This window comes from Pongo pygmaeus, chromosome 1 (assembly GCF_028885625.2).
Source record: "Pongo pygmaeus isolate AG05252 chromosome 1, NHGRI_mPonPyg2-v2.0_pri, whole genome shotgun sequence".
NCBI classification, from domain to species: Eukaryota; Metazoa; Chordata; class Mammalia; order Primates; family Hominidae; genus Pongo; species Pongo pygmaeus.
The window spans coordinates 17,534,707-17,551,264 of NC_072373.2; the positions used below are offsets into that span (position 1 = coordinate 17,534,707).

At 40.5% G+C, this 16,558-nt stretch overlaps 1 protein-coding gene across 6 annotated transcripts in view; it reads right to left on the reverse strand.

The window, feature by feature from the left end:
* Positions 1-16,558, reverse strand: part of DISC1 (DISC1 scaffold protein) — a 418,421-nt gene that overhangs the window by 288,157 nt on the left and 113,706 nt on the right. For all 6 annotated transcript variants that reach the window (XM_054446009.2, XM_054445963.2, XM_054445979.2 and 3 more), the window contains one exon: positions 558-708. In XM_054446009.2, the coding sequence (XP_054301984.1) occupies positions 558-708 (151 nt within the window). Of the gene's footprint in view, positions 1-557; positions 709-16,558 lie in introns of those variants that run through there.

Below are 16,558 nucleotides of genomic sequence, written 5' to 3' on the forward strand. Positions count from 1 at the left end.
AGGTTTTAAATCTTTCTAAGTTATTCAAACATGCAGCCAGGACCACAAGCCACTGGATTAGAAGCAGCAACTGCTCTCTATATATTACTGATCTCAGAAGAGCCTTGGGTGACACAAATAGCAAATGTTGCTCAGGAGCTGGAGGGCAGAGTTAGGAGGAGGATGGATTTTCATCCCTCGGTCAGAGGGGACCATCTGTTTATCTTACAGGCTTAATATGATCACAGGACACCAAGCTGCCTCAACAAGAGGAAATTACCCCCACCTTCTTAGAAGGGTAGTTTCCCAAGAGATGCTTCAGACCTGGGATGCGGCTGCACTTGAGAAGGGTCTCTCTCTGTCAAGTGGCAGAAAAGTCTCCTTTCTAGAGAAGCATGACCCACATGGGTCATCCCTCACTCTGGAAGAATCCCCACCTTCCCAACCAACAAAGGGCCCTTCCCAGGAAAGGCAGCCAAGGGTCTCCACAGCTAAGCTCCTCCCAGCTCTTCACTATGTGGGAGCTGAGAGGTAGGAAGAAACATGAGGGGAAAATGGTGACAATAACAAGTACTCACTGCTGAGTGGCCCCACGGCGCAAGGCAGCCTGGACTTGTGCTGCCAGGTGACCCAGGAAACTGCTAAGAGCTGGCTGCCTTGAAGGAAGTTGAAAGTGTAGGCTGATTTTCTCTTGTTCCAGGTCTTCTAATCTTTGTTGTAACGTCTCAGCTGGAAACCCAAAATGATGAGAAACAGGAAAAAAGAACCATGAAATGCAAAATAGATAACCCCAGTGTCTCGTAGCTCCAGTTGTAGTGAACCTTTGCCTTAATGACATCATGAGAAGGTTACTAGTTTCTAGGCCAGCACTTTCATCTCTCAGTTGGTACTTCTAAGGATATTCTTTGCACCAACGAGATGGCTCTCCGATCTTTTATTCTTTTAACTCTCAAAGGTCATTGTTGACCTAGTGATATGATGGTCATAATTATGATCTTCACACAGAGGGATACTTAATATTAATTATTTTAAAAGCACAGCGAGCATTTCGGAGAAAAAAACTGTAATTTTGGTGAGTTTTATATAATTATTTTTTTTAAAAGAATCAGTGCCCAAGTTTTGATGTTAAAATTTCCTCAGAAATTGCACATCCAGATAGCGCCAGTCAGTTACTAAAGCCATAGAGGTGATGTTCGAATTCTACCGTGCTATAGAAGACTATATATCCACTTCTGTTGTAAAGTAGGGCTTCTATTATATTTTAATGACCTTAAGTCTCCTAGCACAAGGTATAAATGTAGAATCCTTGTAATACAATTTTTTCTTAAAAAAAATAAAAATAAACTCCAGATCATTTGGAAGAGTGCTGTCAGCAGATGGTTGATTAGAGATGCCTGTCATTCTGCCTGCCCCCCCACCCCCACCAAAAAAAGGACCAAGGCAATGAATAAACAGCTAAGATTTGACTGGAGTGTTGATGGGAGGGTGCTGGATTACGGTGGGGGAGTGAAGATGCAACTGTGATGAATGGCAGTCCAGAAAGGCAGCATGCAGGCACTCAGCCTCTGCAGCTCTGTATCCCCTGCTCAGACTGAATCTGCCTGAAGTCAGAAGGGACGTCTCGTTGCATGGAAAAGATAAACAGAAGGACCTCATCAACTCCTATTGACAGAGCAAACACCTACAGTCCTTGCAAAAGGAGAATCTCACAGTTCTTGCAAGCCCTGAGTTCAGTTTGGAGAGCTGCCAGGAATCTACACAGCTGCATTGCTCCAGATTAGAAGCATAAGGTATGCACTCTCTACCCCTATCCCACACCCTCTGTTGAACCTTTAAAGAATAATTAATACCAATACTTCTTAAACTATTCCAAAAAATTAAAAGGCAAGGAATTCCTCCTAACTCATTCTACAAGGTTAACATTACTCTGACACCAAAATGAGACAAGGACACAACAACAAAAGATGCCAACATCTCTGATGAAGAGAGACACAAAAATTCTCAAAAGAATGTCAGCAAACAGAATCAAACAACACATCAAAAAGATAATATACCATGATCAAGTGGGATTTATTCCAGGAATGCAAAGTTGGTTCAAAATATGCAAATCAATAAACATCATACATCTCATCAATAGAATGAAGGGCAAAAATCATACGATCATCTCAATAGATGCAGAAAAAGCTTTCGATAAAATTCAACATCCCTTCATAGTAAAAAAAATTCTCAACAAATTAGGTATAGAAGGAAAGTACCTCAATGTAATAAATGGCATATCTGACAAACACACAGTGAACATCTTACTGAATGGGGAAATGCTGAAAGCTTTTCCTCTAATAAATGGAACAGCACAAGAATGCCCAACTGTCACCAGTCCTATTCAACATAGCACTGGAAGTCCTATCCAGAGCAATTAGATAAGAGAGAGAAATAAAAGACATTCAAATTGGAATGGGGGAAGTTAAATTGTCCCTATTTGCAGATAACATGCTCTTATATCTAGAAAAACCTAAAGACTCTAGCAAAAAAACTCTTAGAACTGATAAACGAATTCAGTGAAGTTGCAGGATACAAAATTAATATACAAAAACCAGTGGCATTTCTATACATGAACAAGAAACTAGCTGAAAAATAAATTAATAAGGAAATTTCATTTACAATAACTACAAAAATATTAAAATACCTAGAAATAAATTTAACCAAGAAAGTGAAAGATCTCTGCAAGGAAAACTATGAACCATGATGAAAGAAATTGAAGAGGATACAAACAAATGAAAAGACAGCCCATACTGATGCATTGTAAGAATTAATATTGTTAAAATAACACTGCAATCTCTATCAAAATACCAATGACATTTCTCACAGAAACAGAAAAAAAAAATCCTAAAGTTTGTATGGAACTACAAAAGACCCCAAATAACCAAAGTAATCATAAGCAAAAAGAACAACACTGGAGGTATCACACTACCAGACCTCAAAATATACTACAAAGCTGTAGTAACCAAAACAACATGGTACTGGCATAAAATTAGATACACAGACCGATGGAACAGTATTGAGAATCCAGAAATTAATCCACATATATACTGTCAACTGATTTTTGGATTTTTGACAAAGGTTCCAAACACTAATTGGGGAAAGGAAGGTCTCTTCAATAAATGGTGTTGGGAAAACTGGATATCCATATGCAGAAGGATGAAAGTAGACCCCTGCCTCTCACCTTATACGAAAATCTACTCTAAATGGATCAAAGACCTAAATGTAAGACCAAAAATGATAAAATTATGAGAAGAAAACAGAGAACATGAGCCTGGGAAAATATTTTATGAATAAGATTTTAAAAGCACAGACAACAATAGCAAAACTAAACAAGTGAGATTTTATCAAATTAAAAATCTTCTGCACAGCAAAGAAAACAATCAACAAGGCCAGGCCCAATAGCTCACACCTGTAATCCCAGCACTTTGGGAGGCTAAGTGAGGAGGATCACTTGAGCCCAGGAGTTTAAGACCAGCCTGGGAAACATGGTGAAACACCATCTCTACACAAAAATACAAAAATTAGCCAGGCATGGTGGTGTATGGCTGTAGTCCCAGCTACTCAGGAGGCTGAGGTGGGAGGATCACCTGAGTCTGGGGAAGTCGAGGCTGAAGTGATCTGTGATCATGCTACTGCACTCTAGCCTGGTGAATAGAGTGAGACCCTTTCTCAAAAAAATAAAAGAAATAAACAACCAACATAGTGAAAAGACAACCTACAGAATGGGAGAAAATGTTTGCAAACTACCCATCCAACAGGGGATTACTATCCAGAATATACAAGGAACTGAATCATCTGAACAAAAGAAAAACAATCTAATTTAAAAATGGGCAAATAATCTGAACAGACATTTCTCAAAAGAAGGCATAAAAATGGCCAAAAATGTATTTTTAATGCTCAACATCACTCATCATCAGGTATATGCAAATCAAAATCACAATGAGGTATCATCTCACCCCAGTTAGGATAGCTATTATCAAAAAGACAAAAAAAAATAAACAGCAAATGCTTGCGAGGATGTGAAGAAAAAGGAACTCTTATACACTGTTGGTGGGAATGTAAACCAGTACAGCCACAATGTAGAACAGTATGGATGTTCCTCAAGAAACTACAAATAGAACAATCATATAATCCAGCAATCCCACTACTGCACATTTATCCAAAAGAAAGGAAATCGGCATCTCAAAGAGACATCTACACCCCCATGTTCTTGCAGCATTATTCATATTAGTCAAGATATGGAATTAATCTAAGTGTCCAACAACAGATGAATGGATAAAGCAAATGTGGTATATATCCACAATGAAATACTATTCAGCCATTAAGAATGAAATCCTGTCATTCTTGGCAACATGAATGGAACTGAAAGACATTATGTTAAGAGAAATAAGCCAGGAACAGAAAGTTAAACATGTTTTCACTCATATGTGGAAGCTAAAATGAGTTTGTTTAAATCCGTTTTGCATTGCTATAAAGGAATACCTGAGGCTGGGTAATTTATAAAGAAAACAGATTTATTTAGCTCCTGGTTCTGCAGACTTTACAAGAAGCTTAGTGCCAGCATCTGCTTCCAGTGAGGGCCTCAGGGAGCTTACAATCATGGCAGAAGGCTAAGGGAGAGCAGGCATGTCAAGTGGCAAGAGAGGGAACAAGTAAGAGATGCCAGGCTCTTTTAAACAACCAGTTCTCATGAGAACTAATATAGTGAAAACTCACTCATTACCATGGGAGGAGAATCAAGCCATTCTCGAGGTATCCACCCCATGACCCAAACACCTCCCACCAGGCCCATCTCCAACACTGGGGATCACATTTCAACGTGAAATTTGGAGGGGACAAACATCCAAACTGTATCAGGGTTGATCTCATAGAAGTAAAAGGTAGGATAGAGGATATCAGAGGCTGAGAAGGGTAGGGGGAAGTGAAGGATAGGAAGAGATTTGTTAAAAGTTACAGAATTACAGCTAGATAGGAGGAATAAGTTCTAGTGTTCTACAGCAATGGAGAATGACTATAGTTCACAATAGTATATTTTAGAGTTTCAAATAGTCGGAAGGATGTTGAATGTTCCCAACACAAAAAGATAATGAATGTTTAGGCTGAGCATGGTGGCTCATACCTGTAATCCCAGCACTTTGGGAGGCCGAAGCAGGTGGATTGCTTGAGGTCAGGAGTTCAAGACCAGCTTGACCAACATAGTGAAACCCTGTCTCTACTAAAAATACAAAAATTAGCCAGGCATGGTGGTAGGTGCCTGTGATCCCAGCTACTCGGAAGGCTGAGGCAGGAGAATCACTTGAACCCGGGAGGTGAAGGATGCAGTGAGCTGAGATCTCGCCACTGCACTCCAGCCTGGGCAACAGAGGAAAACTACGTCTCAAAACAAAACAAGAAAATAAATGTTTGAGATGAAGGATATGCTAATTACCCTGATCTGATCACTATATATTATATGTACTGAAGCATCACTATGTACCCCATGAATATGCAGAATTATTATCTGCAAATTTTTTAACTGGGGGAAAAATCAATTGACAAAAAATAAAGATACTAAATTTTTTTAATTAAAAAAATTTTAATTACATATTGCATAATGCTCAAAGAATGCACATAAATAAAATGTTATACAAGTTATAAATATGTTGTGTTTATCAGTGGCTCATTATTAACAAGGATCTCTGGACTATTGATTTTCATTTCTTTTACATGGAAACATTGAGAGAAGGATTCTGTAGATACTCTTTAAACAATTGTTTATGAGTTTAACAGGTAGTATTTTTTCCTAAGTTAATAAAAACTTCTCTGTCTATCTAAAAGGGTGTTGGATCCATGGGTGAATTGAAATGTATTTCTAAAATGCAGGTAAGACTGATCTTTGTGTAGCTTTTTAATTGTTCTGTGATGAATAGGTCATGGAAAAATGAACTTTTGCTATTTGTTGGGTTTCTCTTAGTGGCCCTTACGTGGCAAGTTTTGGTTGTCTCTCACCCATTACGTATATTCCACCTTTGTTTCTTGTGGAAAAAAACTATGCTTTCTGGCATCAAAAAAAAGTTTATTCCATTTTCTTTGCTAATAAAATGTTGGTATCAAACTATTAAAAAATTTTAAATAAACTGCAGAAATTGGAATCCATTCTAATGAGAACTTATCTTCAAAATCCAATTCCAATGCCCAAAGAATTAGAAAGTTTCTCATAAAACTATTTCTGCAGCAATGGAAGGACTGGGTTTTAAGATACCATTCATCAGAGCTTCCCTTCTGGTGGTCCTTGGCAGGCTGGTGCACTGAGACCTTGATCCTCTTCACCCTGGGGCAGTGGGTGGGCCCTAGGGCAGGTCAACATCCCAAGCCATCACCTCGGGCCATGAGCACTTACTACTTAACCCCAGTGTGCAATACAAACATTATCCTTTTTTACGTCATAATGAGAAAATGTTTTAAGAGTCTCTACCCTAGATCACAAAGACTCCTTTATGTTCTTATGGCTCTATAAGCCATTTTCTAAGGAGGCCATTTCGATAAGACTCAAGTCTAAATTAAAACACATTTTTCAACAAGCTTGTCATTTTGAACAAAACCTTTTATCACACACCAGCAGAGAGTAACATGAGTCACAGTGTGCCTCTCAACCTAACTCTTTTCCTGCACTGGCCCATTCCCGAGACACACACCTGGGTCCCAAAAAGGTAGAGGAAAGGGCAGAAAACTTGTGTCTCTGAGGCTGTTAAGTGAAAGACATTCACATAAACTTGCCATATGCATTGAAACCTATAGCCGGAAACTAAGAGCATTACCAACAATTCATTCTAAGGATACTAGAAAAGGTCATCTGTCCAAGATCAAGTCCCAGGTAATTAGCAGATGTCTCAGTCTGTGCCACCTTCTTCAGAAGTTACTGCCGAAGCTAATTCAGACACCCCACTTAAAATACGCAGTAGAGTCTGGCCTGATAAGACCTTCTAGGAGAATGCTGAATGTACCCATTCCTTAACTGACACCAAGCATTCAAACGTTTATATGATTTCTTTCTTAATACCTTATTTCTTGTTCTACAAAATCAAAACTTTGGTGAAATGCAATAAAGTTCTTGAATTATGTGTTCTAAAATAGCATCCTGATACAGTCATAATGTATGTAAAGATGCATCCAGATCTGTTCCATAGGGGTTAGGAGAAAACCTGAGTTTTCCCCAACTCTGCCACTTCTAGCTGTCTGACCTTCAAGTTACTTAACCTTTCTAAGCTTCAGTTTCCTGCTCTGTAAAAAATGGGGTTAATAATAGTATCTACATCATAAGGTCTTCTGAGGATTAACTGAGATAATCTATGCAAAGCATTTAGCATCATGCCTGGCACTTTGTAAGTGTTCAAAAGGATTGTCTATTATTAGTAATACCATTAAGCACTGTCTTCAAATTCCAAAAAAAATTAAAAACCCAGTCTAGCCTCCCTCTGCTATCCACCATATTCTAAACTATACCCATCCACTGCCAGATGAAAAGTTCTCAGAGAATGCAGGCTGATCCAACAAAATTAAACACTGGAAATGGTAAACTGGCTGCCAAAAATTACACTCACAGTCAATTCCAGAGGAAGATATAAGTTATCGCAGAAAATATCTGTGATTAGCTATGTTCTACACTGCCACTCACCTTCAAAAGGGTAGGCATCAAAAGCTACTGTTTTCTCTCTTTTCTTTTTTTAAGACAAAGTGTTGCTCTGTCACCTATGCTGGAATGCAGTGGCAGCCTCCAACTCCTGGGCTCAAGTGATCCTCCTGCCTCAGCCTCCCAAGTAGCTGGGACTACTGGCATATGCCACCACACCTAGCTTTTTTTATTTTTATTTTTGTAGCTACAGAGCCCTGTTATGTTGCCCAGGCTGATGTCAAACTCCTGGGCTCAAGCAATACTCCCATCTCAACCTCCTAAGTAACTTGGACTACAGGTATGTGCCACCAGGCTCTGCTTTTTAAATTTTTTTTTCTCAGAGATGGGGTTTTGTCATGTTGTCCAGGCTGATCACAAACTCCTGGATCACAAACTCCTGGCCTCAAGTGATCTTCCTGCCTCGGCCTCCCAAAGTGTTAGGATTGCAGGCGTGAGCCACCATGCTCAGCCCCAGTTATTTTTTATCTTATGATTAGAAAAGGGCATCAGGATGGTCAGCAGCAATTGCATAGCTTCAGTGATGATCTCCAATTTCTAAATTATCTCCTACTCCAGCCTCTCTCACAGCTCTCATCTACTGGGAGTTTCCACTTCCCCTGCCAGCACCACCTCTGGTTAGCATAAGGGTGCGTCCTACCTCCATTTTGATAAAAGCTAGCTCTCTGGGTTCCCCGAATGACACCCCTATTCACTAGATATTCCAGGCAGAGGGAGCTCCCAGAGAGTGCAAAAGACATGAGGCAAACACACACTTCAATATGTAAGGAACACTCCTAGTAGGGCGAACCAAGGGGAAAGTAGTAGATGAGGGAGAGAGGGTATGAGAGTGGGCTTGATCTTCAGAGCCACGTAGGCCGTTGTAGCGGACTTTGGTGTTTACCCCAAGGGAGATGAGAGCCACTGAAGGGTTCTGAGCAGAGGACTGGCACGATCTAGCTCATGTTTAACAGGATCACCTGGCTGCTCTGTTGGGAACACATTGTAAAAGGGCAGAGCCCAGAGACCAGTCACAGGGTCATTGATGTTCTCCAGGCAAGACCTAAGGGTAGCCAGGACCTAGAAATGAAAGTGCAGGTGGTGAAAGGTGGTCGGATTCAAGATGTTCTCTGACAGATCAGACATAGGGAACCAGAAAAGCAAAGCTGCTGTGAGACGAGCTGGGAGCAGGGTTCAGGGGAATCTGCCGTTCCCATTGCCAGAGTCATTCTTCCTCCACATCCAGCCCAGGATAAGTCTACCTCATCCATCAGATCCCAGTATCTCCTCCGGTCCTGCCAACCCTCCAGGTAGGCTCCCTGCTCCACCAGCTCCCTAAGCACAGGCAGGTTCTCCTTGACAAGCCGCCACATCCTCACCTCCACATGTTCAAGGCCTCATGGATCCACACAAGAGGTGCCATGACACAGTGTTGGTCATTGTATAGTGACCTGCACCTCAGATGCTGCCTGGCTCACAGCAAATGTTCAAAAAATGTGTCTGATTACAATGAACTTTAGATTCCCTTGTTTTGTTTCTTGTTTTTTTATGTTTTTCATAAGCCACTTTAAACCCTTTTCATTAGCAACTAAAAGAATATAAGACATAAATCTCATCAAGTCTTAAATCAAGTTCATTGCCTACCTACCTAGCAAGATGTTACTCTGCCTTGCAAGGGTACTATCCCATCCAGGCCTTCAGCTTCAGATCCTTTGGTTTGTCCTCTTCTACATTTCACATCCTCGTGAGTCTCTCGTGGTGTTTGACATATTCGCATCTTCTCCATTTCTACTGTCCCCAGCCTAGCCCGAGTTGTCAGCACTTCTGCAGGGATGAATTACTCTCTGTCTGGACTCTCTGACTCCTTCCATGGTTTCCACGCATCACCAACAGAGCGACCTTCCTAACACTCAGATGTGCACAAGCTGATACACAAAATGCAGAAACATCTGCTAGAACCTGGCATTACTCCAAGCACTTTCGTACATGTTACAGGTTGAGCATCTCTAATCCAAAAATCTGAAATTTGAAATGCCCCAAAATCTGAAAGTTTTTGAGTGCTGACATGATGCCTTAAGTAGAAAACTGCACACCTGACCTCATGTGACAGGTCACAGCCAAAACGCAGCCAAAATTTTGTTTCATGTGCAAAATTATTTTGAAATTTTGTATAGTATTAACTTCAGACTATGTGTATAAGATGTACAAAAAACATAAATGAATTTCATGTATAGGCTTGGGTCCTATCCTGAAGATATCTCATTATATATGTGCAAATACTCTAAAACCCCTCAAAATATTGGAAATTTAAAACACTTCTGGTCCTAAGCATTTCATAGAAGAGGTACTCAACCTGTAATACAAAATGTTCTCAAAGGCCTGGAGGACTCCATGTGAGCGCCAGAACAAAGTCCAAACCTCTGCCTCTGGCATTCAGGACCACGAAGTGAGCTTGCTCAGCCTCCCTGTCTCTTCTCCACGCCAGCACTCTGCTCCTGAGTCATGTGGGGGAGGCACCACGTTGCAGAGAACACAGAATCACAACACCAAGGATCAGGGTACCCAGATCCAGGCAACAGCTTTGACACTAACTGTGCATATCCTATTTGACAAATCACTTACCCCACTTAAGTCCCAGAGCCTCATATGCTAAATACGACCAATACCTCCACAAGATGTTTTTAAGTCATGATTGTTACAGAACAACAAAAAGGTGCATCAGAGACCTCCTTGTCTATGTCAGTTTGTGATGCTATTACAGAGTACCATAGACTGGGTAGATTAAACAACAGAAATGTATTGCCCAGAGTTCTGGAGGCTGGAAGTCCAAGATCAAGCTGCCAGCATAGGTTCTGGTGAGAGCTGCCACGTTGCAGGCAGCTGCTTTTTCTCATGGCAGAAAGGGAACAAGCTACCTCTCTGGTTTCTTCTTATAAGGGCACTAATTCCATTCACGAAGGCTCCTCCCTTATAACCTAATCACCTCCCAAACACTCCACCTCCTAATACCATCGCATTAGAATTAGGGTTTCAACACAGGAATTTAGGGAGCACAAGCATTCAGTCCATTTCACACCTCAACGGGGGAAGGAGGAAGCTTTACCCAGATTGGCAACCTTTTTCCATGTGATACAGATGATGTGGAAATGGTTCCTCTGGGACAGGAGAGTGTTTGAAAATGATTGACAAGACTTTTTCACCTTTCAAATGCCATGTTTATTTATTATTTCCTGTGTCACTCAATTAATAATGCTTTGGGTAAATCAACATTGCTAGACTGTTGGGCTACAAAGATGAACAAGTCACATTCCTGGCCCTTGAAGGACTCAGTGCCTGGGACTGGGGTCAAAATTGTAAATGGGCCTTCTCTTCTCTTCCTGTGCAGAAAAGGTGGCAGTGAGCGGCCCCACTGGTAAGTTGGGAGCCTGTACAGGAGCACACAGGTGGTCCACTCACCAGCACCAAGGATGCAGGGGCTGCCACACAGAGGCATCTGGCAGCACACGTGGTGATGAGCCTGCCAGGGCCTGGGGATGAGGCACATTGAGGGGAACACAGCAGCAGATGGGGAAGACAGCTGGGATAAATGGGAGATAGGTTACATGGAGAAATATGTAAATAAATGAAGGAGTTAAGGATATGAGGATAAAGAGGGCCAGATTCCTGATTATTGGAGAATGTTCATATAATCATGGAAAGGGGGAAGGGTAGAAAAGATTCTAATGACTTGCACTGGAATTGGAAACATTAGCATAAACTACTAGTTTTAATATGCAAACTCACAGGTGAATATGGAAATAGCGAAGGAAGCATATGAGTGCATTTACACACATTTTCTATATTTACCTACTGAGAAGGCCTATAAGTAATGACACCTCAGTAGCAACGAGCACACCAAGCACATAGATCCTGATTTCTAAACTCCATCCATCCATACAAGGAACCAGAGCTCCTGGGAGAAATGGCTGAGGCCAGGGCTGAGGCAGGGGCAGTATAGACGTGTCTATAGCATCCTGTTGTACAAAAAATTAAGAAGTATTCAAAGGCTGATGGGGACATGTCAATAGAACACAAGAGACACCTTGAAGAAGTTCCTCTGGTCCAAACCTGAGACACTTTGAGAATCAAAATAAATAATAGTAATAAAGTACAGCCCATTGAATAGAATAGGAACCAACACATCCATGCTAATAGAATGCTGACTAATGGAAATGAATGATGAAATGGAGGTTTGATGGGGAGTAGGCATCAGAATAATCATAGACTATCATGCCACAACATACTATTCAGATATGAAAGGAAACATGGGAACTTAGTGCTGGAGAAACCAGGCAGCCGCAGCATGATGGGGTAATGAAGGTTACAATCCACAGTGGCAGGAGGGGTCCACACTGTGTGACACCTGAAGTGAATGCACAGCATCATTTCCAAGAGGTTCTCATTAGGGTTGCATGACCTGAACCCGGTCATGAGGAAACATCCGAAAGACCCAGGCTGAAGGTCATCCAACAGAATGTAAGGTCTACATTCCTGAAAACTTTCAAGGACATGGAAGACAGAGAACGATTGAGTACTAAGGAACTGCTCAAGCAGGAGGAAACTTAAGAGCTACAACAACCGCATACAATGTGTGTTCCTGAGTCAGAAAGGAGAAAGGAGCATCACTGGGATGCTTGGTGAAATGGAATGGAGTCTGTAGACAGGAGAAGAGTGTTGTATTAATGCTGACTTCATGACTTGGAGGAAGCTGCAGGTTGGTTGCATGGGAGAGTGTCCTTGTTTGGGGGCATACACAATGGGGTACTTAGGAGTGACGGGGCATCATGACTCACAGCTGTAATCCCAGCACTTGGAGAGGCCAAGGTGGGAGGACTGCTTGAGCTCAAGAGTTCGAGACCAGCCTGGGAACATAGCAAAACCCCATCTCTACAAAAAATTAGCCAGATGCAGTGGCACATGCCTGCAGTCCCAGCTACTCAGGAGGCTGAGGTGGGAGGATGGCTTAAGCCCAGGAGGCAGAGGTTGCAGAGAGCCAATAGCGTGCCACTGCACTCTAGCCTGGGCAACAGAGCAAGCCCTGACTCAAAAAATAAAAAAATAAATAAAAATAAAAATAAAACTGCAGCTTGCCCTCAAGTGGTCAGAAAAACGTTCTGATAATGGGTGTATGTATCCAGCTCAGGAATGAGCCAGCTCAGGCATGAGAACAAGGGAGATATGTGAGCTCTTTGTAGCATACTTGTGACTTTTAAGTGCAGAATTATTTCAAAATAAGTTGTTTTTTAAAATATTAATACATATCCCCAGCACTACAAGTGCTGTATTTGTGATCTTTCTGTTCTAAGTCTCCTCATTTGTGTGAATCCTATTGTGCCTTTAAGAAAACCTCCTCTCCTATTCTCCTTTCTCTGTTTGGCCCAGTGGTCAAAAAAAAACATAACTCACCTTTCTCTGACTTTTCTTTATTTTAAATCTCTGCAGTCTTTCTCTAGACATTGTTAATGTGATTTCAGTTTATAGCTCAAGGTTTAAGACCAGCATGCTGACAAGTGTACTGCACACAGCAGGTGCTGAATAAATGTGGTTGAACCCATCTGACTAAAAGAACAGCAATAATATTAGAAATATTACCTGCATTTTATAAGCATGGCTGAACAGTAGAAATAAAATGACTCAAAATTAACAAAGGAAGATATTCCTAAGCAGTAGGCAAAATAATGCATTGAAGAATATGTTCCAGTTGATAATATAAATTCTATTTATGAAAAAAACATGTTTTACTCATAGGACCTCAGCAATAGAAATGTTAACCATCATCTCATTCTATTCTGAAGCAAGTAGATGTTATTTTTTATGCTACTGCAACATATTTGCTAATGTTTAATTAAAGGTCAATGCTCATCTGTTATTCTTTAGCACATCAGTAATAAGTGACTGTTACTTGGGTGACAATGAGGAAACAGAATGAAAGAAAAGTGCTTTCTACATCTATGAATAAATAATCAAATAAGCATTTATAAGCAGCAAGAAATCTTCACACATAAAGACATCCTGCTAAATAGATTCGATTCCCACTGCCTTGATGTGTCTGCGGGATGACAGAATATATAGTGTAGATCACATTCTTAGAGGCTGTGTAGCCATTCTAATTCTAAGGAGGCCTTTTAAAGCTACAAAGCGATCAACGTCTTCATAAGTCATTTTTCTTTGGTTTTTACATAATGGCCAATAAATCAAATTCACTGAGAGCTGAATATTCTAATTCCACATTACCATACACAAGATGTGTGGATGACCACTTTGCAGAGAATTAGACTGTAATAAAATGTATTTCAGACTAACCTGAGTACAGCTGAGCCAGTCTCAGACATTTCAGAACACTGGAGTTTGTTGAGTTTATTTTCATGAAAATCAGCCACGATTGGAGCACTGAAGACTTCAAGCATAATAATCATTTTTGAGCATCTGCTACATGCCCAGAGCTATATGTATATCCTTTCACAACAATTTGTAGAGTAAGAACACAAATGCAGAAAGTGAAATTCAGAAACTTTAAGTAATTTTCCCAAGGCCTCACAGCAAGAAAATAGCAAAGGCAGAATCTGAACTTGATCTTTTTCGGTGCTAACCTCTGGGCTTTTGCTATTACGTTTCCCACGAGCCATTCCCAAAGCACTACCTTCCCCTATAGTTTCCTCCGTGACCCAGGGGTCTTGCCTATCTGTTTGATCTGGGTCCCTGGATACTGGAGGATCCACAAGGCAGAAACAGAGCCTCACTCAGCTCTGTCTTGCCAATAAAAAGCTCAGTGTCAGGCATCCAACAGCCACTGGTGAATGCTGAATAAATAAATGAATGGGACTGGGCACAGAGGCTCATTTCTATAACCCTAGCACTTTGAGAGGCCAAGGCAGGAGCATCACTTGAGCTCAGAAGTTCAGGACCAGACTGGGCAACATAGCAAAACCCCATTTCTACAAAACATACAAATAAGTAGCCAAGTGCAGCGACACACGCCTGTAGTCTCAGCTACTCAGGAGGCTGAGGTGGGAGGATGGCTTGAGACCAGAAGGCAGAGGTTGCAGTGAGCCGATATCACATCACTGCACTCCAGCCTGGGCAACAGAGCCAGACCCTGACTCAAAAAGATAAAAATTAAATAAATGAATGATTATTTCAGTTTGGATGAGGAATAAGATAAGCATAGAAAATAGCAACAATTTTATGAGCACTGCTATGTGCCAAGCACATTGCTACATATCAATCATTTTATCCTCACAATGATCCCATGAGAGAGTGGTTACTCCCACTTTGGAAAAGAAAGACAGAAGCTTATAGAAAGTTTGAGAAAATTTTCAAAATTAGTCACACAGTTATGTGGATTCAGAAATAAAGCCAAGGTCTGTCTGACTCCAAAACCTATGTTCTTAACCTCTGTGTTCTTTCTACAGGAAAGATTCTATCCTTTCATTGTGACATATCTGGAAATACATATTTGCCTGCTTTATACAAATGCAAACTATTCTATCAACTCATTTTCCACCACGTCCACCTCTTTCCCACAGGAAGTATTCAGTGCCAACAGAAATAAACAAAAAAACTCTCCAAAATGGAGACAGCCTCAGATCCAATTCTAGGGGAATGGTTAAGTAAATTATGGTATATCCATTCATAGAATGGTATGCAGTAAGTCAACGAACAATTAGGAAAACAGGAAATATTTTAATATTACAAGATAAATCAGGATACAAAATATGTAAATATTATCTGTACTTTTTATTAAAGGTATGTTTTTTAAAAACTCCTGGGAAGAACTAAGAGTTTTGGCAATCAGTCAGTGTGATTTTGAGTGACTTTATCTCAATTTCTCTACTTACAAAGCCAGCTACAAAATTTGAGCTGTTTATTGTTCAGAAAATTATTATATTATTAAAATAACCTACAAGTTACTTATGCTACTCTTTGATTTCTGCATAAAAATGGAGGTTTGGTTTCCTCAAATTCTTAATGCTAAACAGCTTAGGGTAAGCTTGGTTTCCATAGCTCATAGATCTTTTCAGGGAACACCAAAGAGGATTTTTAGAAATGCTGTATTTTAAGCTTGCCCAATGTGTGGAAAGAAGACTGGGAAATCATTTTGTTGTGATATGAAAGGAAAAACAAACCTTTGGAGATGATACAAAAATTTTGGAAGACAAGCAATAATTTAACTGTGATATCTGCCCACTCAGCACTTAGCCTATTGCCTTGTTCTTGATACATATTTGTTGCTTTGCTGACACATTTCAGTGGGATATGTGGTTCTGAAACAAGTGTTCTTCCCCAGCAAGAATTTGCCAAGTAAACTAGTTAAGTTGTGAATGACTAAAATAGAAAAACTACTTACACCAGGTCTTGAGTGTGTCATATGACTGGCAAGCTCTAGCAAGCTCGTGTGTGTGTGCATGTGTGTGTGTGTGTAAGAGAGAGAGAGAGAGAGCACGTGATGCCAATAGGCCTTGCAAACATGCTTAAAGTTGGAGTTTATAGACAACACAGAAAACACAAAATTTCTCAGGATCACAAGCTTCTGAAGAAAGAGTTTGATTACGGGTGCCTCCAAAATACTCATTGCCCCACCACTTCAAAGAGATTCACAATAAAATGTTCTTTCACCAAATGTCAATCATCAAATGTCCCAGGGAAGTAAATGACCGACTGAATTTTTGCTACTTTTCATTAAACCCTCAGATTTTCAGAACTATACATTGTTTCTACAAGCATGTCTTCACAGATGCTATGGAAAAGTGAATCACTTATATATGTGGTCCAAGCTTATGGTTCAGACTCAGGGATGGAGGCATCTTCACTCACAACTGTCCAGGCAAGAGAAATGAGTTTGTCCACTTCTTC